The 25804-nt window shown below is 35.5% G+C and overlaps 1 protein-coding gene across 2 annotated transcripts in view; it reads left to right on the top strand.

Annotated features, from left to right (window-relative positions):
* Positions 1-25804, top strand: part of cntnap2a (contactin associated protein 2a) — a 743992-nt gene that overhangs the window by 684503 nt on the left and 33685 nt on the right. For both annotated transcript variants that reach the window (XM_087308738.1, NM_001281991.1), the window contains 1 exon segment: positions 14561-14654. In XM_087308738.1, the coding sequence (XP_087164864.1) occupies positions 14561-14654 (94 nt within the window).

Below are 25804 nucleotides of genomic sequence, written 5' to 3'. Positions count from 1 at the left end.
GGGGGGTATCTGTGTCAGAGTGCGGGGCTGCAGGTTTCGTTCACCTAATGACTCGTTATCAAGGCGACTCATTTGAAGCACTATGAGTCGACTCTTTTATAAATGAATCAACAGTTTTAAACACTGTATTCTTACAGATTTAAGCCTTAGCTGGATATTTCACTTCACTTAGAGCTGTGTTACACACTACATGGAGGGGAATTTTCAAAAACCCATAATATGGGCTCTTTAAAACATTACCTTTTTTGCTTGTCTAGAAAATGCTTCTTGATTTAAGCAGCCAATTCAAATGTTATCGAATGTCATTCGAAGTGGGTGATTCAAGACTTTTTGATTATTTGGACTAGAAACAACAAAAAATTCAAGTAACAAAAACATTTTTGCAGTTTAATAGATATTGTAGGCATACATTATACACTTCAATCGACATAACAAATTAGTCGGTTGTGTGCAAAATATATACATAAACTTAGTGGGGTGACGCAGTGGCACAGTAGTGCTGTCGCCTCACAGCAAGAAGGTCACTGGTTCGACCCTCGGCTCAGCTGGCATTTCTGTGTGAAGTTTGCATGTTCTCCCTGCGTTCGCGTGGGTTTGCTCCGGTGTTCCTACAGTCCAAAGACATGCGGTACAGGTGAATTGGGTAGGCTAAATTGTCCGTAGTGTGTGTGTGTGTGTGTGTGTGTGTGTGTGTGTGTGTGTGTGTGTGTGTGTGTGTGTGTGGATGTTTCCCAGAGATGGGTTGTGGCTGGAGGGGCATCCGCTGCGTAAAAACGTGCTGGATAAGTTGTCGGTTTATTCCGCTGTGGCAACCCCAGATTGTTAAAGGGACTAAGCTAACATGAAAATAAAAGAATGAATAACAACTTAATTAGTTATGTGCACAATATATTTTAAACTATGGTCATTTTAAATTACACATATAAAACATAACATGAAATAGCGAATTTAAAAAATGTGTGTGTGGTGTGCATACTTAAACCAAGGAAAAAAAAGTAAGTTGTGTGCACAATATACTTAAAGCAAGGTAAGTTGTGCTAACTAATAAATAATTAATATGCACAATACACCTCTTCCCTTTATCATCACTGTGGAGAGAGAATAACACTGAATAACACTGAATGACAGAGGTGCAAAGATCATGTCACATGTACCATGACCTTGTCAGCGAAAATGAAAGCTTTGTTGTCTTGTTGCTCTCCCTTTCCCTCCCTCTCTCTCTGCTCAGTCTGTGTCTCTTTTTCCGGGCTCCTGAATCAAATAATCAAATTCCTGCTGTCTGGACGGATGAGGTACAGCACAGATAAGCCCATGGGCATGAGGCTTAAAGAAGGGCTATAGCTCTCTTTAATTCTGCCTTATTTCATCTCTTGCAACACAACTGGAGATCCTGCAGACTAGAGCTGGACATCTGGCATAGGTGAAATATAGAGAGGGAGAAAAAGAAAACTAGAGCCCTTTTACCCTGTCTTTATGGCCCACAGGGTCCTGCTGACAGTGCAGCAAATACAAACGAAGAGCCATCCTTCACACAATTACCAGTGTGTGTGTGTGTGTGTGCGTGTGAGATGGCAACGCTCTACTATATTGTGTGTTGTACCTGTGTCTTAGCACTGGTCATGTACTTTTAGCACTGCTCACACGTGTGTAGCAATCAAGCAGATCCTCCAACAGCAGGTCACCCAACAGCAGGTCACACTGAAATGTAAATTAAAGTCAGGGCACCTACAGATATTTCCAAGTATATCTGGACTAGTTATCTAGGCCTGATATGGTCTGTTTAATTAGGCCTAGTGTCTGTATTGGGGTTTTTGTCTCAGTTACAGATCTGTCCTTTTCTATTGAGATACATAACATGAACGTTGATGACATACTTACTTGTCTGCTGAGTATTTTTGACAAATAACATGATCAACTGAGCTTTTTCTTATCATAAAAAGATTTATAACTGTTTTATATATGGTTGAAAGGAGGCAAAAAATAGTTTTCAAGCATCAAAACAACTAATATCAATATACTGTAGCCTTGTTCTGAAAATGTAAACCTATACACATTTCTAGAGATTGAGAATTATGTAGCAACTTGAGCTTGAATCGCAGAGAGATGTTGACCAAGATGATGGGGTTCGAAACTGACGAAGAATGGCTCCAGAAAGCGGGTAAGACAAAAACAGAAGCCAAAAAATAAATAAAGAAGTAAATAACAGGGTGAAAATGTGGTAAAATCTGAAAATGGGGTAAAAATCTTGTGGGGCTTTTCTTTTTCTGCATTGCTTTTTAAAACTGTCAGTTGAGTTTAGGGAAATGGGTGGGAGGGCCAATCGGTGCTTTTGAAAACACTATTGGTTGGGTTGAGGGAAGAAGAAGGGTGGGTCAGTCGATTGGGCAGTCAGTCGGTCAACAGCGGCCTCTAGTGGATTTACATGAGAACAGCAGGCACAAATGGCAGTCGCGAGAGAAATTTGAGATCTGAGATGTATTTGCACTCTCTAGAAATGTATATAGCGGTAAGAAAGTTATAATTATAATATTATATATAATATTTTATTTATTTCTACTCTATTTTTAAAACAGTTATTTGAAACATTAACGTAGATATTTTAAATATGCATTTGAGTGTTGGGAACAGTAAACATACCCTAACCGGCACTCACATTTTATTCGGTACACTTACTAGTACCGGGTTCCTTCAGAACTGCCTTAATCCTTCGTGGCAAAGATTCAACAAGAGACTAGAAATATTCCTCAGAGATTTTAGTCCATATTGACATGATAGCATCACGCAGTTGCTGCAGATTAGTCGGCTGCACATCTATGATGTGAATCTCCTGTTCCACCACATACCAAAGGTACTCTATTGGATTGAGCTCTGGTGACTGTGGAGGCCATTTCAGTACAGGGAATTTATTGTCATGTTCAAGAAACCAGTCTGAGATGATTTGTGCTTTATGACATGGTGCGTTATCCTGCCAGTAGTAGCCATCAGAAGAAGGTAACACTGTGATCATAAAGGGATGAACATGGTCAGCAACAATACTCAGGTAGACTGTGGCGTTGACACGATGCTCAATTGGTACTAATGCACCCAAAGTGTGCCTAGAAAATTTCCCCACACCATTACACCACCACTACCAGCCTGAATCGTTGATATAAGGATGGATAGATCCATGCTTTCATGTTGTTGATGCCAAATTCTAACCCTACCATCTGAATGTCGCAGCAGAAATCAATACTCATCAGACCAGGCAACATTTTTCCAATCTTCTATTGTCCAATTTTGGTGAGCCTGTATGCATTGTAGCCTCAGTTTCCTGTTCTTAGCTGACCTTTGAGGCACCCGGTGTGGTCTTCTGCTGCTGTAGCTCTGCCTCAAGGTTAGATGTGGTGTGCATTTAAAGATGCTCTTCTGGATACCTTAGTTGTAACGAATGGTTATTTAAGTTACTGTTGCCTTTCTATCAGCTGTAACCAGTCTGACCATTCTCCTCTGACCTCTAGCATTAACAAGGCATTTGGGCCCACAAAACTGCCACTCACTGGACCTTTTCTCTTTTCGGACCATTCTCTGTAAACCCTAGAGATGGTTATGTGTGAAAATTCCAGTAGATCAGCAGTTTCTGAAATACTCAGACCACCCCGTCTGGCGCTAACAACCATTCTACATTCAGTCATTTAAATCACCTTTGTTTCCCATTCTGATGCTCATTTTGAACTGCAGCAGATCGTCTTGACCTTGACCTTGACCTTGCTTTTTAGCGAGTGACTAGGTACATGAATTAGTCCAGCATGGGTTCCTGATTGTCAGGACTGTGCATACAGGATTACAGCTGAACAACTGTAGAAATAAGTTGAGCCTTGTAGTGAGAAAGCCTTAAAAATACATCAAACAGCATCACAACTAATTTTTGGGGAGAGTTTCAAGAAAATAATCCTGTCCTTTCATTCAAAAACAAGTTCCAGTTCCAGCGTATTCAGTTGCCAGAAACTTCTAACAGGATTTGCTTTGTCAGATGAAACTACAGTAAAAGAGCTTTGCTTTTGGCACACATGGGTTCGGTGCACACAGTGATAAAAAGTACCCCATGTCTACACTTAAATACAATGCTGGATTTTTCAATGCTAAAGGGCCTATTTTGTTGCTGGAGGCTCTGGATATCTTCTTTACATGATATATTTTAATAGATACCAAAAGAAAATCAAAAATCAAAACATGAACTTTTTTGATAGAAATCGTATAATAGGCTTTGTTGGTTCTTTCATCAGGACGAGGCTTGAAAACATCAAAATCAACATCAAAATGGGTCACAGAGCACAAAAGTAGCAGAGATTGGGTATAAAAGAATGATCTCTTTCCAGGTTTTTTCCAAATGCATCAGGCATTATAGCTGACTCTGAGCTTTTATTTTAAAAATCATTCATTTTATAATGAGATCTTCAGAATCATGTGTCTTTTTTGATAGAAAGATGGAAAGAACAAATAATGCAGATTCGTTTTTACATCAGCCTTTGATTATATTATTCAATTTAATTCAACTTTATTTGTATAGCGCTTTTACAATGTAGATTGTGTCAAAGCTGCTTCACATAAATGGTCATAGTAAATTGGAACATAGTAGTTCAGTTTTTAGTGTTTAAGTTCAGTTTAGTTTAGCTCAGTTCAGTGGGGTTTAAATTATTACTGAGAGTCCAAACACTGAGAAGCACATTCATCGATTAGCTCTACCGATCCTAAACCATGCAAGCTAGAGGCGACAGCGGAGAGGGAAAAAAAAAATTCACCGATTGGCAAGTGAAGAAAAAAACCTTGAGAGAAACCAGCATTAATGGAAATTATGGCATCATTTAATTATGGTATTCGCTATTCCAAATATGTGCATTATTTTTTTTATTATTTAAAAATAACATGTGAAACTAACAGGCAAAACACCTCATCTTTCAATTATGATTATTAATATGATCACTGTTGGGATCTGTAATGCAATTTACTTAATCTAATTAATTTTTTTCAGTTAACTTGTATAGTAACATTGGATTACTTTTTCAAAAATGTAACAGTTTCTCTCTATTGAGTGACTGACAGGTCTCCTGTCCCTTTGTTGAGAGAAATTGGGAGTAAAATGTGTTGTGAATCATGTGTAAACATGACACTTGTAGCTCATGTACTTAATCATTCAGAATCTGTGTTCAGTGAATGAAAACTATGAAGAGCAAACTCAGAACTCTTCATGTAATCCAGAAAGGTGAAAGGTTTATTTGAGCTCAACTGTATAGCTGTGAATTAACATTCCCTTCAGCCTGAGGTTTATTTACTACACATTTCACATTTACCCCTACCAACCCTAACCCCCATAGCAAAATTTCTCTAGCCCAGATCTAGCCCACACCATCAGCATTTGCTTGGCCCACATGTCGCAGTGAATTACGTTATATGACTGGACCAAGTCTGGCTTCCATATAAGAGGCAAACATGGACCATATCTGGGCCAAGTCTCAAATTAATAAACTAAAACTGGGCCTGAACTAGGCCAGGTATGTTGGTGTGTCACGACTGCAGTGTTTTTTAGAAATCCATGAAGCATTTCGCTTCATGGCTGTGCTTTTTCTTGAAACTGATAGAACTTTTTCTTTACTCAAAAATAATTAAAATGTAATTTAAAAGTAGGTCAAGATAGGCCGAACTTATGTGGCCCAAATATACATTTTAACATCTGGGCCAAATACTACATTTGATATCTGACCCAAGTCTTCTGTGCCACCTGTAAGACGATGCCACCTCAGCCAAACCTGGGCCATGTTTGGCCCACATGCTGCATGCCAGTGTCGGACGAATGCCTGCTGCTGTGTTTGCTTTATGCCAAATCTGGGCCAGAATTCTTTGCTACCTGTGTTGTGTAAAAGGATCTTATGTTTGTCAAAAATATACATATTTTATATATAATTTCAGACAAACAAGCCTGGCCTGGATGAAAAAGTTACACAAAAGTAACAACACATAGTTACTTTCTTAAGTTAAGCAAGATTGTAATATATTACTTTTAAAAGTAACTCTCCTAAAACTTTACTCAAAATTATATTACATATAAAACACTTATACTGTAAATACTGTAAAGTATTTCATAAAAATTATACTTTTTATATACTAGTAATAATAATATTAATAGTTGTTTAAAATAAATTATTAAATTAATTATTTGTTTTAATTCAAATTAATTATTATTATTAATATTATTTATAATAACAGAATGATCTTTTTGCTTTGAACACTTGTGTAATTTTACTACAGAGCTGGGTCTGCGTTTCTGAGTAATATTTTTTAAATGCTACAAAGACACTAAAGATACATGGCAGCTAAAAATGTAGCATATCTTGGAGTGTTCCTCAAACTAAACTTAAAGAGGTCACTTAAGGTTTACCCACTTACATACGACGTTGTATGGTGCTGTCATCCCTGCAGGGGGTGCTAAATTGTTTAATATGGATAGTAAAATGGTAAGGAACTTTCTACTTAAGCCCTATCTAGTTGAAATTTCCTACAAAAATTTCCTTGCAAACTTGTGATGAAAATTTCTAATTAAATAGGTTTACTGAGTGACTTAGATGTAAAAAAAAAAATAAAAAATAAAAAAAAGCTGTGATAAAATATAGCTAAGACAGGTCCAGACCAACTTTATGAAAATATAATCTAAAAAGGTTTACTCTTCCGCAGTCCCTTTAAGTCATTTTACTCTATGGCCATCTTTGAAACACCTCTTGGGCAGTATGCTTAGGCATTCTGTTTGAATGGGGACATCAAATTCTCCAAAATTGCTTGCCAAGCTTACAGTTAAACTTCACATAAAGAAATTACTATAAAATTAAACAACAAGTACGTCTTTAGTTTCATCTCTAAACATTTGAATCACACAAAATCTGCAGAAATTTAAGTCTGGTTTAAGCCCCTGCCCCAGAGTCTTGTCAGTCGATCGCTGATTGGCTCCTGTAATAGATGGTGGGGCTTGGTTCGCCATACTAAACGTTACACTTTTCCCCATTCAAAACTATACGGGTGTATCATCTTGTGTATTCTATAGTCTTTGACTTAACTAAGAAAGTGTCAGGAAACACATATTAGAAATAAGGTCCAACTTAACAATGACGTAGCCTTAAGAAGGTCTCGAAAAACACAGCGAGTCATTTGAGAAGTTTTGACACATCAGATTCTGATCTTGCATTTTAGATTAGCGTGAAGCAGGTTTTTTCCACCTGTGCATTTTCCAGAAGTTTGCTTCAAAAGGAAAATGAGATGAGAGACAGTAACAACAGTCCGGCTGACCTTTGCAAACACCCACGTCTGTGATATTTCTTTTGAATGAAACATCACACCCTTTTTTGAATCAGACAGCGAAAGGTCAAAACATTACTAAGAGAACAGCCATGTGGGAACAGCAAACAGATGTACTTGATCTTTTAGAAGTTTTTGAAGATTTCTTTTTTCAACCTTAGGGCAAACAGCAGCACGCTCTTTCATTTCAGGATGTATTATTCATTTAGATTAATGAATACTTTGGGGGTTTGCGTCAACCTTTCTGGCCAACTTCTTATCAAAGTAATGTGGTGGGCCTTGTACTACATTGTTATGCTTGCATTAAGCTTCATTTTCAGTATTTCTAACAAACAAAGGACCTGAATTCATTCATTTTCAATAGAGAGTACAGGAGCACTGTAAAGCTCTGATCTTCTGTGTGAGCGTGTGTGCAGTATTTTTGGATCTGCTTAAAATGTTTTTAGGTTGCAGATGAAAAGAAACTGTTAAACATAATATGTTCCGTTTATTAACTAAAGCTAACAAAATTGAGAATTACCAAAAAATCTAAATGAGAGTAAACAAAATCATTCTTTAAACACTATTTCTGTGAGATTAAAATATTCTAAAGCAAGGGTGCCCAAACTTTTTTGTAAGGTAAATATACCAAACTACTGTGTATTACATTAAAGTTACTATTGATAATTTCCTAATTTTTTTATAAGACTTAAACGTAAATAGAAAACCTACTTTAACTTACTTTAAATCATATTAACTAATGCAGAATAAGATTTAAAATGATAACCTATTGCAATAAAACATAAACAATCACAATTTTAATACGATGGAGTTCAACGATGAATACACTATAAGCAGAATCTGCCTTTGCCTTGATTTCTCCCATATCCAATGGGAGTACATACTGATTCATTTACACCATTTAACTGAAAAATTTAATTTTTGTTAGCTTTTAACAGTAAAACAAACAAACAAGGTTACTTTAGTTTGAAATTATCTCTAAACCATGCCCATCATTCTTCCTCTCATCTCAAATGGGATGGCGCACCAAATCAAAGATTACTGTGGGCCAACTTTGGCCCGTGATGGGCTTTAGTTTGGGCATCCTTGTTTTAAAGTAATTATATACTGCCTGTATACTCATAATAACTATCTGTGATAGTCATATCTATTGCACAATAAAAAAATTTAATATAAAAATTCTCTGATAACCGATAAAGCTGTGTGCCCCCTTTAGAGGCTGAGTAAATAATGAGTTCCAAATTCTTACAATTTTACTTCAAATATATTGATGTCAATGAGTGACAACACTTATGTACCTTAAAATGATGTGAAACCTGATCCAAAAATTGTCAGTTTAAATGACAGAGAAAAGAGGAACTGATAGCATTCAGAGCACACAAGTTCAAACAGTATAGTGCTTTTAGATTATACTATTATTTTATTTTATTTTTATAGTGGATTCATTCATTCATTTTCTTTTCGGCTTAGTCACTTTATTAATTAGGGGTCGCCACAGCGGAATGAACCGCTAACTTATCCAGCATATGTTTTATGTAGCTGATGCCTTTCCAGCTGCAACCCATCTCTGGGAAACTTCCATACACATTCATTCGCACTCGTAAACTACGTCCAATTTAGCCTACCCAATTCACCTGTATCGCATGTCTTTGGACTGTGGGGGAAACCAGAGCACCCGGAGGAAACCCACGCAAACGCAGGGAGAACATGCAAACTCCACACAGAAATACAGCCGAGGCTCGAACCAGCTATCTTTCTGCTGTGAGGCGACAGCACTACATACTGCGCCACCATGTCACCTTTTGTAGTGTATATTCTATAAATTAATCAATCCTTTTACCATTTCACTTACACTACTGGTCAAAAGTTTGGGGTCAGGTTTTTTTTATATATATATAATTATTCTGTTTAAGGCGGCATTTATTAAATGTAAAAGAAAATGTTCAATTGTAAAATACTACAGTAATAATACTTATTTATTATGTATTGTATGTAGTTTCAAATTAAATTATTAGTCCAGTCATTATTGCTTTTATTACAATTACCATTAAAAATAGTAATCATAATCACAATATTAATTAATATTAGAGAGATTTCTGAAAGATTATGTGACTCTGATGAGCCGGAGTAATGAAGTTGATAATTCATCATTAAATTCACTGGAATAAATTATTAAATTAAGTTATAAACTGCTTTTGAACAGTTATTTTAAAGAGCAATAACATTTCACAATTTGTACTGTGTTGTTTATTAAATAAATGCAGCCATGGTGAGCTAAGACACCATGGCTAAGCTAAGCTTATTTTAAAACATTTAAAAATCATACTGACCCCAAACTTTTGACCATTAATGTATCTTTACTTACTTTTTTTGCATTTAAATGCATCATTAATTAAGTTAATTACCAAAATCAAGTGTTGACAGTTTTCATTTACCCACTGGTTTATTAATGCAATTATTTATTTATCAGGATGCTATAACTATCCAAAGCAACATAAGTTTATTTAAATAGTAAGTAAATAATTTTTACTTAAAATTCCGCCTCGAATCCCTCATGTCATTTAAATCCCCTATACCCTCACGCTCTCACTTCTCCCCTATCTTTCATCTCTTTTCTCCTTCGTTCTCCTGCGTGTGTTGTCTGTGTCTCTATAATTTATTCTCTCCACGGGGCTGCATCTATAACTCAGGTGGTTCAGTCAGAGCAGTGGATGCCCCGGGGGGAATCTGGCCATTGGTTCCCAGGCCGAGAGTCCCATCTCTGGGTGGCCGCGGTGCAGCAGGCCCCCTGTCAGACCAGCGGCTCTTTGGATGGAGATTAATTATAGGCTCACAGCAGGGCTCATTAGCACTAGCCACGTCAAAATGCGGCCGAAGCACCACGGGGAACAGTCTCTCTCTTTCTCTCTTTCTCAGAATCATCCCTGCTGCCCATTAGTTTTCAAGGTAAACAGGTTGAAAGCAATTTAATTCGGTTACATTATCCTGTCGACGCTCCATGTCACATTAGCGGCGGCACAAATACAAGGTCTCGTGAGAATAAGCACTGAATGAGGGTTTCCCCAGGTTGATTTACCCTAGTGCATCTGGATCCAAGATTGTGTCATTGGTTTGGCAAAGCAGAATGAGGGGTGGCAATTTGGCTTGCTGTGTAAAACTGGTCATAGCAATTATAAAGGATCAGTGTGAAGTGTTATACAAATAAAGTGAGCCTGTTTTTATATCGCAATGGAGCTCACACTCAAAGCGCTGCACATCTCGGTGATTCTCCTACTACCTTTTCTAAAGTTCTAAAGCATGAAAAACTTCAATCACATAAATCAACTCACCAAACACAACAACAAATGAGAGATTTCTTTTTTAAGAAACATATTGGGCTCTATTTTAACGGTCCATGCGCAGAGTGCAAAACGCAGGGTGCAAACGCTTTCAGGGCGTGTCAGAACGCATTTTTGCTAATTTAAGGACGGGAAAATCCGCTTTGCGCCATAGCGCATGGTCTACAAGGGTTGAGTTTATTTTCTTAATGAGTTATAGGTGTGTTTTAAAAATAAACCAATTAGAGTCTCATCTCCCATTCCCTTTAAGAGCCAGCTGCGTCGCGCCATAAGTGCATTCGCTATTTATAGGACGTAAAGTAAGTCTAAGTGGAAAATCTGAGCATTTCACTAGCAAACAGTTAACAATTTTTTAACAGAAAACTGTTAAACAGAGCATCTACTGCGTGAGAATGAGAGATAAAAGATCTACTTTCACTTTCGCTCTTGGATAGGGAAACCTTTACGCACAGACATCAATTAGTCAATTCGTTTCAAAACTATTTCTAAATTCAGTTATAATTTCCAGCAAACGAATAAATGAACAACAATATATCCTAAAACACATGATGTGCCCCTTATGGTCTAAAACCTGACATTATTTTAAATATTTGATCCACTACTGGTCGTTTCTGTTTGCTGTGTAAGATTTGCTTGTTTTGTTGATTCTGCAGTGTCAGAATAGTGTGTTTTCATGATGCATCATCGATCGGCCATGTTGGAGAGCTGAATACAAACAATGTCACTTACATAAACCAAAAAAAAACAACTTTATTTTGGTGATTTCTGTTGAAAATAGTTAATTATTGTCATCATAGACAATTAAATTCAGTGTATTAAAATATTACACCTTTCCCTGTTTACAAAGTCCAATAGTAGATTTTTCTGTGGTTTAAAACGTAAAAAATAATTTCAGCAAAACAACATTTTTTAGAAATTGATCTTCTTGCAATCCATAGCTGCGTCCGAAATTGCCTAATACTCAGTACTGCATTTGAATCCATCATTTGAATCCATCATACCATCACTAACCCTGTCAGTTGCATCGCTTTACTCCCATTCATGAATTCTCTCGAGGTGCTTCTTGGGATAGCGTAGCGTCCATTCGATATGTTCTTCAGAATGTTGCCGGAAGTAATAGGTCATCTTGGTATGTACTTCTCGCATACTGTTTTTCAAATTCAATGAATTCGAACATACTATACATTGCATACTGTTTTTAGCATACTATATAGTATGGAAGTATGGGATTTCAGATGCAGCCCATGCTGTTGTTTACATCTAGTATCTCCATAATGGCCACCCTCTTTTGGAAAGCAGCAGCTCATTTGCATTTAAAGGCATATACACAAAAACAGTGTGTTTTTACTTATACCCAAATTGAGGCAAATTTGGAAAGGTCTAATAAATGATCCGTGGTGTATATTGACCTGAAAATATTCAGACACATTCTGGAGATGCCAGAGATTTACTCAACATCTTTCGAAAAGTGGCATAATTTGTCCTCTTTTTTAAAAAAAATCACTTCAGTTCAATTTAATCTACCTCTTTCTCTCCTCCGCTCTCACTATTCTCTGCTTTGGGGTGGCAAAGCTCATCTAAAGGGGGGCATACATCTGTCTACACCCTTGTGCCTGTGAGCTGTCTGATTAAACATGCTTACATTTATCAGTCGCTGCATCAGTGAAACAAATTACAGCTGAAATTCCTCAGACAAATGCTATTGTGTTGTCGCCTGCATTTGTTTTTGTGAAGCTGATTTGTATTCAGGGTGACGTGCAGTGATGAGAGCCCCGTCTTCACCACACAGAGGAGACGTAGAGAGCAGCCGTATCTTCAAGCACAAAAAAGTAATTTAGCGGAAATAATTCTTTTTAATACTGAGGCGGAGATGCCTGATGCTAATTAGGAGTGCCAGTGAATCAGCAGTAACGGGGTAATTAAAGCTGTCAACAAACTCCCTCTTTCTCTCTCTCAACAGGTGCAGGGTTAAGGCATACCAGCAAGAAATAAAGACTTAAATATATATAGATATTAGTTAATTGAAAAAATAAAAAAGTCTATATCTAAGAGCCACATCAAAACATTTAGAAACCTTGTTATTCAAATAAAAGACAACAAAAATATTACATCTAAAGACTTAAATTAAGATTATTTACTTAATATTATATTATATTATATTATATTATATTATATTATATTATATTATATTATATTATATTATATTATATTATATTATATTATATTATATTATATTATACTTAAGATAATATACTTAAGAATATATTATATTATTTTATAATTTATTATATTATATTATATTATATTATATTATATTATATTATATTATATTATATTATATTACATTTATTATATTATATATATTATATTATATTATATTATATTATATTATATTATATTATATTATATTATATTATATTATATTATATTTATTATATTATATTATATTATATTATATTATATTTATTATATATATTATATTATATTATATTTATTATATTTATTATATTATATTATATTATATTACATTACATTACATTACATTACATTATATTATATTATATTATATTATATTATATTATATTATATTATATTATATTATATTATATTATTTTATATTATATACCCCTTAAAATTCTCTTAATATCCAAAATGAATTATACATAAATATACATCACAGAAATATATTGCATTTTATACAAATTAAAATAAAAACATATTTTAAAATTAAAATATTTCACAACATTACTGTTACCAAATACAGGACTTATTTCAAGAAAAGACTACAAATGGTAAAAGGTTTTTTGCTATATGTTACGCAAGTTACTTTTTAACTTGCTTAATTGATTTTGAAAAAAAACATTGCGGAATAAAATTTCCTTAGTCAGGTTGAATTCCACACTCAATGATAGAGCGTGCTGCAAGGGAAAAGACAGTCGATTCGCACTCAGGTCTCTTTTTTCACAGCAGATGAGTCAGTGACTTCAGTTCACAATCTCCAGATAAAACAAGTCATTCGACTAAACCAAAAAAAAAAAAGGTTATTGCTTTTATTGTTGAGATGCAGCCACTGTCAGCGTTACTGTAGAAGCGAATATGTTTTGCAATATAGTACTTTTTTTTCTTTTGGGAAACGATTTACACATTTGTTAGGACCACGTGAAAAAAATGTATTCATGTATAAAGCTCAAAGATTTATTTTGATTTGAGAATTTTTCTTATCGTCTTACGGTTCATTTTGGTAAAGGTTTAAAATATGTTTTTGCCTGAATAAATTATTTCTTGTTTACTTAACTAATGACACAAAACATTCAAAAGTAGCAAACACTGCTGTCATTAATCAGTATGTACAGCGTGTATAGCTCCAGGTTCAGAAAATTCTCAAAATATAATTTTATCCAACATTTTTTAAAGAGAAATGAAGGTGTAGGTTATATAGATGACTTAAATACAGAGCTTATCGATAAAAAAGTTGAAAAAACACCTGCAAGTTCTGAAAGAGATCAAACCTCAGCCAGGGGGGTAGGGAGGGTAGTAACTTAACTACTGTTATGCACTACACTACTTTCAAAAGTAAAATTGCCCAACACTGGATATTACATAGAATTAATTATGTAAAAAATAATACATTTTTATGTAGAAAATCAAATATATATTCTCATTATAAAAGGTAACAGCTGCTGATATAACAGCTGCTGAGGTTAGAGTAAATGATGTACTTTGATAACTCGAATATGGTCAGTGATTAAATATTTAGTCGACAGATGGCGCCATAGCCCACTATAGGGAAATATAAATGATACGCATTTTATACCAGCAGCAATAAAGGGCATTTTTACATAGTCTTGTTTCTCTGTCATTCCGTATTATTTATGATGTGTTCACATCTGTCTTTGTTTCAGTTGGATCATTATCCCGCCGTCACCTACAGCCTGCCCGAAGCCTCAGACACTCAGTTTACCCTGGTCAAGTCACTCTTCCTGGGTAAAGTCTTTGGTAAGTGCCCTGTGTTTCTTTGCAAAGCTTCCCTCAGCCTTGAGTTAACGTGTGCCCTCAAATCAATCCAAAATAACGAGCTTGTTTCCTCCTCAGTTGTGTTCATTGAATAATTTCTGGGTTTTACGCGTCTGATCTTTAAACCATTTGTGTTCATTAAGGAAATGATCAAATTAAAACATTTGAAAATCAAAAAAAAAGCTTGTGAGATGAATGTATGCTGACAGAATTTTTAAAAATACATTTATTTTTTATTTATATAAAAGCTGTGTTACCTGATTGTGGCCACTAGGTGGTGGTGGTAGACAATTCTATGGTAATATGATTTGATTGTGGCATTAATAAATTGATTTATCATGTGTTTTTTATTATATTCTTTGTTATGCTTTTATGATGTACGAATTTAACATTCTTCTGGTGCAGAAAATTAGTTTTTATCATAAGATTTTTACAAATGATTGATGATAAGTGCATATTAGGGTGCATATTGAAGGTGCATCTTATATATTTTTTTCTCATTTATTTACCTGAGTTATTTATATTAAATAACATGAAGAAACACACAAAGCTAACATTATTTTTTACATGCATTTAGTAGTATTATTTAACGTTATATCCATCAAATACAAAATCTCCCTAATACATTTCCTTTTGAAGTTCTGTATGGGAAAATTAGTCAATTCCATTTTGAACTAATATGAACATGCACAGTTCTATCACCCAACATTAAGAAAGTCAGAATTTAAAATAAACAATTTTTCCATATTAGGTAAATTTGTTTTGTCAGCAATTAAACTTTAAGCTTTATTTTATATTTTAAAAAGCCCAAAATAATGCAAAGACATTTGATTACTTTGTTATATTACTTTGTAATAATATCCTCATTAATATAATAATGTTTATTATTAATATTAATATTATTATTGTGAATATTATGATTTCAAAATCATACAAAATATTCCAAACACAGTTGATATTATTTAACAATATCAATAATATTAATTTTCAATAATAATAATATGCATTTTGCTTAATATACAGTTATATCAAAACAAAACTTAAGAATTACTGATAATATTCTCAGTTTTTTGAGTGTAAATGTTTTAAACAAAGGTTAAAGGTGGTATCGAATAAACTTTTCACTTTTGTCTGTTTGTTTGTGTTTAGTTATAGGTTTGTGCTTTTTCTGCCAGATCAGACAAGTCGAGAAGAACATATAAAGCTAGTTTTTTATAATCTTTGTATTTATGTTACATAATTGACCTGTTTGAATTTATTGACAGTTTAGACAGAACTAGCTATAATAATTAGGTATTTACACATAATCAGAAAAGACAACACCGAAATTGATTAATGTTGACATATGAGACATATGAGACTGTTTTATTGTGCTCCAAAATAATCTCCTCCCACTCATAAACTGTGGCAGTTTGTTGAAGTCAGAATTATTATTATAATTATTATAATTATTATTATTTTCATGTCTAAAAATGAATGGAAGTGAATGAGACCAGAAGTCTCGTGCCAAAAAGATATAAATAGCTGCGCCCGCTCGTCTGCAAAGAATAAGGTGAATACAGCTTAAAGTGACATTTAGAGGCTTAACTAGGTTAATTAGGTTAACTAGGCAGGTTAGGGTAATTAGGCAAGTTATTGTATAACGATGGTTTGTTCTGTAGACTAGCGAAAAATATATAACTTAAAGGGGCTAATAATTTTGACCTTAAAATGTTTTTTAAAAAATTTGAAACTGCTTTTATTCTAGCCAAAATAAAACATACAAGACTTTCTTCAGAAGAAAAAATATAATCAGACATACTGTGAACATTTCCTTACTCTGTTAAACATTATTTGGGAAAAATTTAAAAATGAATAAAAAATTCAAAACGAGGCTAATAATTCTGATTTCAACTATGTTGTGAAAAGGGCTGCACGGTGGCACCGTGGGTAGCGAGTTTGCCTCACAGCAAGAAGGTCACTGGTTCGAGCCTTGGCTGGGTCAGTTGGTGTTTCTTTGTGGAGTTTGCATGTTCTCCCCGTGTTCGTGTGGATTTTCTCAGGGAGCTCCGTGGTTTCCCCCTCAAGTCCAAAGACATGTGGTACTGGTGAATTGGGTAGGCTAAAATTGTCTGTAGTGTGTGAGTGTATATAAATGTTTCCCAGTGATGGGTTGCAGCTAAAAGGGTATCCGCTGCATAAAACATATGCTGAATGGGTGGTTCATTCCGCTGTGGCGACCCCAGATCAATAAAGCGACTAAGCTGAAAAGAAAATGAATGAATGAATGAATGAATGTTAAAAAAGAAACAATATTCCTGACTTTCTGTTTACTCTGGGCACAATGACAGTCAGGAACATAATTTCTTTCTTCAAGTTCTCAGTGTCCTTGCATGTCCTCTAAGATGTCAGTAGCTTTAAGACAATCGCTTAAAGGTCTCTTACTCAAAGGCATATAACAGAAATGCTCTTTCTTCAATGAATACCGATGAGGCTTCAAGCAGATCCTGTTATGTTCAATTCAGCTCTGCCTGCTGATGCGCCAAAAACAGCAAAGTGACCCGCTGTTGTTTCCAATGACAGGAGACAGTTTAGGTGAACATTTCATGTGTTAATTGCTTTTTTATTGCCAGTGTGTGAGCAGCTTGTAACAAAGCAAAAACCAAGATCTTCCCAGACTTTTTAGGTTTGACTATAAAATGTAGACAATTTTTTGGTAGTAAAAAAACTGCTTAAGTTAAGGCTCATGCACAGTTAGATCATTTTTGATATTGCTTGTTGTCAGTGTTTTTCGAGACGTTTTTCATATGTATTCATTCCCAAGAGGCAATGAGCTAAGTGAACATGCAAAATCACTCCCTAATGTTAAAGGGGCCATGACACCCCCCATTTTCGGTTCAGGTCTACCTCAGAATTTTTTCAAAAGATGCATCTGGGCGTGGAGCTCTGTTAGCAAAAGACAGAAGTGGGCATGGCCAGCAGAGCAAGGGAGAAGGAGGGGAGTGAACAACTGTTGTGTTGTCAGTTAGCTTACAAAATGAGACACAAATCGTGAGGAGACGCATGATTTTATAGTTTACAAAGTTAAAATTCAAAGAAATAAACAGTAGTTTAATGTCCTGCTACATTTGCTATTCATAATTTCATATACACACAACCACAATTTATATTATTATAAAGATAATCGTTTTCATATAAACAATATAAATGAGGACTTTCACCTCAATCCCCGGGTCTGAATGCAGATTCAGTGCAGCAGGTCTCTTTCCCTGTCTACTTTAACCATTAGCCCTGTTGGTAATCTAGAGGATTTAGGCAAACACTGCAGCACGGCGATGTGACTAAATGTTAACAAACTCCTGATAAAAGACAACGTCCACCATTCTCCAATTCTCGTACTGCTCTCCCGACAAAAATGCTTGCTGCACACACACAGCTTTGCTGTATCGGCCCTGACAAGATCACTTGGAAAAACATTCAACAAACCCCGTGGATCATGGAAACAAACACATACAACCCTTCATGAACGCCTAAATACTGTGTGCCATGAAAGCACGCGCAGTCATGAATAATTAAGAAGCCGGCTCTTCTCATAGAATAAGAACTCCGCTATGAATGTTAATGAGATTTTGATCCCGCCTCAAAAATCATTTTAAACCCGGAAGCTAAAATTAGCTGACAAAAGCTTCAAATTATCCAGTTTCCACCACTATTAAAGCTAACAGGTGCTAACATAGTCCTAACTGATGTTCAACACACACAAATCTTTTAACATCTTTAAAAAGTACTTGAGGGTTTTGTGAACCTTTAAATGCCCCTTTAAGGGATAGCTCTACAAAAAAAAATACATTTACTCACTATTTACTTATGCTCAACTGATTCCAAACCTTAATTAGTTTCTTTCTTTGTTTGTACACAAAAGAAGATATTTTGCAGAACCTGAAGATCTGTAACCATTGAATTACATGGTAGGAGTGAATGGTTACATCAAGCTTTCTTCAAAATATTGTGCGTGTGTAGTGATTTTGGTGGTTTATAAGGACAGTTTTTTGTAAAATGACATGGGTATGACACTCTATATGGATATGTAATAATAATAATAATAATTCTTTACATTTATATAGCGCTTTTCTGGACACTCAAAGTGCTTTACACATTTTTGGGGGGAATCTCTTCTATCACCACCAGTGTGCAGCATCCACCTGGTTGACGCAACGGCAGCCAGGATGCCAGGGTTAAAACCCTACTCTTTTTCTAAGGACATCCTGGGATTTTTTATGACCACAGAGAGTCAGGACCTCAATTTAACATCTCATCCAAAAGACGGCACTCACTGAGCAGTATAAAGTCTCCATCAATATACTGGGGCGTAAGGTCCAACACAGACTGCAGGTTGGGCATCCCCTGCTGGTCTCATTAACACCACTGCCGGCAGCAACATGGCTTTTCCATGTGGTCTCCCATTCAGTAATTGACCAGGCACAGCCCTGCTTAGCTTTAGTGTGCAACCATGTGAGATAGCAGAGAGCTAGCTGCTAACAGAGTCTTAGGGTGCTTTCACACCTGCCTTATTTAGTTCGATTGAATCGCACTAGAGTTCGTTTTCCCTTTTGGTGCGGTTCGTTTGGGCAGATGAGAATGCAGTAATCGTACTCGAGTGAGCACCAAAAGCGGACCAAATAAGCGTACCGAGACCTGCTTAAAGAGGTGGTCTCGGTACGCTTTGAAACGAAGCCTGGAGTGGTTCGTTTGTGGTGAGAATATGATCCGTACTAAAACGGGTCTAACCGCATAAAGTACTGCACGTTTTGGACTAATTCAGCTGCCGTAGGCCGATGCGCTGTGCATTATGGGATATGGAGGAAAAATATTTGTTGACAGCGCTTTACCAACAGAGAGAGAGAGGGGAAAACATTACCTGATGGGTCGTTGGTAATATTTCCGCAAGATAGCCATGTTGCATGTTCCAGCCGTGGCCGCGCTTCATTTTCGTAATTTATAGTTTGTCTAAAGCAGGGATACAATCAGCCAGCACAGTCGTCCCTCCAGAGTAAAAGGTTTTGTTTACCTGCGGGCGTTCACTGGCATTTTCCTGCACGTGAATTCTGATCAATCAATATGCAGTTTAGGAAATATGTTTAACAACATCTGGCCAATGAGAGATGTGGATTTTGTCAGATGACTGCATTTTGGTTCGTTTCAACGGACCAAAGCCAGCAGTGTGGTGTGAAAACGACCCAAGGATGGCAGAAAATGCAACAATGTATCATTTATTGCGCTTGGTGCGGACCAAATGAAGCGAACTACAGATGTAAAAGCACCCTTAGTTGTACTCTGTTATGGTGGTTTACGAGGACATGCCTGATGGCCTTTTAATTTCAGAATGCTTTAAAAACATACATCAAGGTCTTTTGACATTCAAATTTTGTCACAGGTTTCTTGTGAGGGTTGAGTTTAGGGACAGGTTATATTATCTGGATGCAGCCTTTATGATGCAAGCTGAGACAGTGATGCAATGTCAGACACAATGCACTCAATGGAACTAGTGACGTCACTTTAAGGGGTAGGGTTAGGTGTGTGGTTAGGTGAGTGCATTAAAAAGCTTTGCATGCAGCTCATATTGCATCTGCTCCAGGTCTGCAGCCAGACCCCTCTTAGGATAGGGGTAGGTTAGGGCCATATAATAAGCAGTATTTACGTGCATAAAATCCATTAAACCTAAAAAAAAAAAAAAGTCCCTGTGAACCAATACCAAGGTATTGTATTATGTATGTGTGTGTGTGTGCTTTCTGGTATTCCTGCCAGATTTAGGGTTTTGTGTTTTGCTTTCAGAGAAACTTTTATCAGGTATAGAATTTCACTACTTCTGTTACTTGTGCAAAGTTTTTGCAAAGTTTTAGTTCTTTTTGAACATGTTTCAAGCATACAGTAAATCATTTAACGGAATAAACTGTTCAAAGTGGGTCTTCATGCAACTTTACTCAGACCCTAATAATAGGACAAAGGTGTAGAAAATTAAGGATCTCTTAGCTGAATCTGCTGGCCTGACCAGTCATATAAAGTCTGATACTCCTCCTGTCCGCATCCCAATAATTTTCAGGTCCATCAGAGCGTGCAGTCTTCACGTTTCCAGAGTCTCTGGAGCGTCTGCCTCAGTTCATGCTGAAATCATGAGCTGTCTACTCTACCTTTCTCATCAATGATTTATGGCTTGAGACCCCATTCACATGAATAACACACACTCTTTCAGCATGTCCTGCTTTAGGCAATGTCCATGGTTGACCTGCACACTGTTTGTCATGGAATATTTACCTTACTGTATCTAGGAAGAGCAGCCGTGGAGCCATTATGCTGTTGACAGTAGCTAGAGGTGTTTGCCTGTAGCTTTCTGCCTAAAGTGATTCATGAGTCATTGTAGGTTGAAATTAGGTGCTGAAGTTTCTGCTTTGATGATGTGCTCATTTCTGAAGCTTCTGCTGCTGCTGTTTGTGTGATGAAAAGCTGAATTTCTGATAATTATGTTTGGATTTTTTTGTGTGTCTGAAGTGAATTTTAAATGTTTTCAAAGGGTCTGGGAAAACAAAATTGCAAAAATAGTGAACAATTCCCTAAAAACGACCTCAAAGTTGTTACCATGTCTCTGGATTTACCAGTGATAGGTTGGTGTTTTGAAAAAAGTGTTAGTTTTTAACTTTTATTTTAACTTTTTTTAAAGTTTTTAACTCATTTTTTAATAAAAAATTTATACATATTTTCCGAAAACACACTACACACTATTACATTTAATTGTTTAAGGTTTTATATTGTTTCTTTATTTGTTTCTTTTTATTTTTTATTCTTTAATAATTCTTTAATAATTATTCAGTTATTATTATTAGATTATTCTTTAATTTATTTAATACTATATATATATATATATATATATATATATATATATATATATATATATATATATATACTCACCAGCCACTTTATTAGGTACGCCTGTCCAACTGTTTATTACGCAAATATCTAATCAGTCAATCACATGGCAGCAACTCAGTGCATTTAGGCATGTAGACGAGGTCAAGACGATCTGCTGCTTTAAACCGAGCATCAGAATGGAAAAGAACAGTGATTTAAGTGACTTTGAACGTGGCATGGTTGTTGGTGCCAAACGGGCTGGTCTGAGTATTTTAGAAACTGCTGATCTATTTTCATGCACAACCATCTCTAGGGTTTGCTGAGAATGGTTCGAAAAAGAGAAAGGTCTAGTGAGCGACAGTTCAGTGGGTGCAAACACCTTGTTGATGCCAGAGATAAAAGGAGAATGGCCAGACGGGACTATAAAGGCAACAGTAACTCAAATAAGCACTCGTTACAACCGAGGTATGCAGAAGAGCATCTCTGACGCACAACACATCCATCCTTGAGGCAGATGGGCTACAGCAGCAGGAGACCACACTGAGAGCCAATCCTGTCAGCTAAGAACAGAAAATTGAGGCTACAATACACACATGCTCACCAAAATTGAACAATGGAAGATTGGAAAAACATTGCCTCGTCTGATGAGTCTCGATTTGGGCTGCAACATTCAGATGGTAGGGTCAGAAATTGGCATCAACAACATGAAAGCATGGATCCATCCTGCCTTGTATCAACAGTTCAGGCTGGTGGTCGTGGTGTAATGGTGTGGGGGATATTTTCTTGGCACACTTTGGGCCCATTAGTACCAATTGAGCATTGTAACAATGCCACAGGGTACCTCAGTATTGTTGCTGACCGTGTCCATTCCTTGATGACCACAGTGTGCCCATCATCTGATGCCTATTTCCAACAGGATAACACACCATGTCATAAAGTGTGAATCCTCTCAGATTGTTGTTTTTTTTTTTTTTTTTTGAACATGACAATCAGTTTACTATACTCAAATGGCCTCCACAGTCACCAATACTCAATCCAATAGAGCACCTTTGGGATGTGGGGCAATGGGAGATTCATATCATAGATGTCCAGCTGACAAATCTGCAGCAACTGGGTGATGCTATCATGTCAATATGGACCAAAATCTCTGAGGAATATTTCCATTACCTTGTTAAATCCATGCCACTAAGGCAGTTCTGAAGGCAAACAAGGGTCCAACCTGGTACTAGTAAGGTGTCCCTAATAAAGTGGCCGGTGATGGTTTATATATATATATATATATATATGCAAATAATCAAGCATTCAATCATATCATGTTTACATTTATTTAAGATTAAATCTCTTTATTCTGTTATTAAATTCAGGTCATTTTAATACGGTAAATTGTTTAAGATATCACAAAATATGTAACTATTTAAGTTGTATGTTGTTCTTTTTATCCTTATAAATAAATATATATTTATTATATTAATATATCCACATAAATAAATATAACAAATAAATATATCTTCAATAATAATGAATATTTATGGCAAATTAGACATTGTAGGCTTGAGTTACAACTATAAACAATATTATATTGAATCGCGATAAAATTTATATCAACAATGATAAGCTCTGAAATATTTACTCTATATTGATTAAGAGCCAATCACACAGCAGAAATGTGCAACAATTGGAATCTAAAAGTGTGTTGATATTAGAGATGTACCAAATTTTCGGCCACCTAACATTTTTCAGCTGAAAATATGTTATACCATTTCATGCACCCTCTTAACTTTTGTGGCTTCAGTCATTGTTGGGGTACTCTTTTAAATCTGGAAGCATTAGCAACTTAGAAGAAAATGTATATTGTTATTATTCAATAGGGAAAATAATTATTGAGATTGCATTTTTGCCATATCGCTCAGCCCTAGTTACAACACCTTCTTTTCTTCCTGGCATTACATATCATATAGAATGTTTAGGCTTCTAGTATGTTGCTAGCCCCTTTTACATTTTTTTGGCATGTTGGTTTTATTTTGTTGATGTGCATCACAGTATAAAACTTTGCCACACTGCAAATTTTAACAAGGATTAGATTTATATAACATTTGATGAAAAAATACTTGACATGGGCTTGTAAGACCCATTACACAGATTTTTTGCAAGCATGCCATTATCTCCTTTGTGTACCAAGCAAAATGCCATGGTGATTTGCAAAAAGATTAGTGAACATTTGAGGTGTTAAAACTGCTGGTGAGTTTCCAGTCATGTTGCCTGTCAAACCCTGTGATGAAATTAGATGATGTCAAACGCTTTGAATTAAAGGTTCGATCTAAAGAGAGCATGTGGGAGTTTGTAGGCAGCAAGTGTGTAAATGATCTGGCAACCTCAATCTGTCATGCCTACATGCTCTGAATGAATCAAGACAGCCTGTTATGCCGAAACAAGAACTCATTGACACTTGGATCTGGAAAAAAATGAAAGTTAGGAGACAGGAAACATTGGCTTCTGATAGCTTGCTGTTGTTTTCTGTGTGAATTGTTGATTCGCAGAGCCTCATTTAAGCCTGCATGAGTTTCTCTTAGACCCTGTACAGTATGCATGAATCAGGCTAATTGGACATTGAGCTGAATGTGCTCTCTGTCTCTCTGGGCCATAATTGTGTTTTAGGGGAATTAGAGGATCATTAGGATTGGGTAGAAAGAGTATTTGAAGCTGGCTGAAAGCGTTTGTGATTCTGTTTATTTTTAGGTCATGTATATGTGTCGTGGTCATAGCAATGTGCATACTGTATAAAATCAAAAGTTTAAGCTTCCTATATTTTTAGATCTTTTTAGAGTTACATTTTTATCAGTGGCAACACATTGGCTTACCTCATAGCAAGAAGAGCGCTTGTTCGAGTCCCAGCTGGATCAATTGGCATTTCTGTGTGGAGATTGCATGTTCTCTCCATGTTGGTGTGGGTTTCCTCTGGGTGCTCCGGTTTCCCCTGCGGTCTAAAGACAAGCGCTGTAGGTGAATTGTAAGAACTAAATTGTCTGAATGTAGGAATGTGAGAGTTTATGGGTGTTTTCCAGTAGTGGGTTGCGAATGGAAAGGCATCTGCTTTGTAAAACACATGCTGGAATAGTTGGCCGTGTATTCCACTGTGGCAACCCCTCATAGTTAAGGGACTGAGCTAAAAGAAAATTAATTAATTAATTTTTATTAGCTGGGCTGTGCATCATGACAATATGTATATTGCAAAACACATTGTAACTAAATACATTGTTTATGGTAATATTTTTCATGGTTGATCATACATCTTACATGTCAGAATGAAAATGCACACAGAAATGTAAAAAAAAAAGTTGCAAGCTTGAAAGTGCAATGTTTACCTATAGCATTTTATTTACCAGTATTTTATGTTGGGCCTGTAATCATTAGGTTTTGAAAAGCATTTTATGCTTAATTAATATTTATTCTATATTTCTACAATCTTTATCATACATTTACTCTAAAGTTGTAAATAAAGTGAGAGAAAATAATTTTTTGAGGATATACACTACTGGTGAAAAGTTTGGGGTCAGATTTTTTTTATGCTTCTTTTTAAGAAAATTGTTCTGTTCATCAAGGCGGCATTTATTAAATATAAAAAAATAAATGTTAAATTGTTAAATGTTTATTAAAACTTTTAAATATCTGCTTTATTATTGTATGTAGTTCCAAATTAAATTATTACTCCAGTCATTATTGCTTTCATTATTGTTACATTTATAAAAATAATATTAAAAATAGTAATGATAATAAGAATTAATATTACAGTGACTTCTAAAAGATCATGTGACTCTTAAAACTGGAGTGCTGAAGCTGAAAATTCAGCTTTAAAATCACTGGAATAAATAATTAAATTGAATGATAAACTACTTTTGAAAAGTTATTTTTAAGTGCAATAACATTTCACAACTTTACTGTTTATACTGAATTGCACTGATGAAATAAATGCAGCCTTGGTGAGCAGGAGAAGCCTATTATAAAACATTTAAACTCATACTGACCCCAAACTTTTGACCAGTACTGTAAATAAATTTGACCTTAAAATGGTTCATAAAAATAAAACAAATAAGACTTTCTCCAGAAGAAAAAAATATTATTAGACATACTGTGACAACTTCCTTGCCCTGTTAAACATCATTTGGGAAATATTTTTAAAAGAAAACATTTTTTAAGGGGGCTAATTGTTCTGACTTTAACTGTATATATAAGTCATTAACTAATTTTGGGCT

Source organism: Danio rerio, chromosome 24, assembly GCF_052040795.2.
Source record: "Danio rerio strain M-AB ecotype USA chromosome 24, GRCz13ab, whole genome shotgun sequence".
Classification (NCBI taxonomy): domain Eukaryota; kingdom Metazoa; phylum Chordata; class Actinopteri; order Cypriniformes; family Danionidae; genus Danio; species Danio rerio.
The sequence above is the reverse complement of the archived record's forward strand: the minus strand, read 5'-3'. Positions and strand labels throughout refer to the sequence as shown.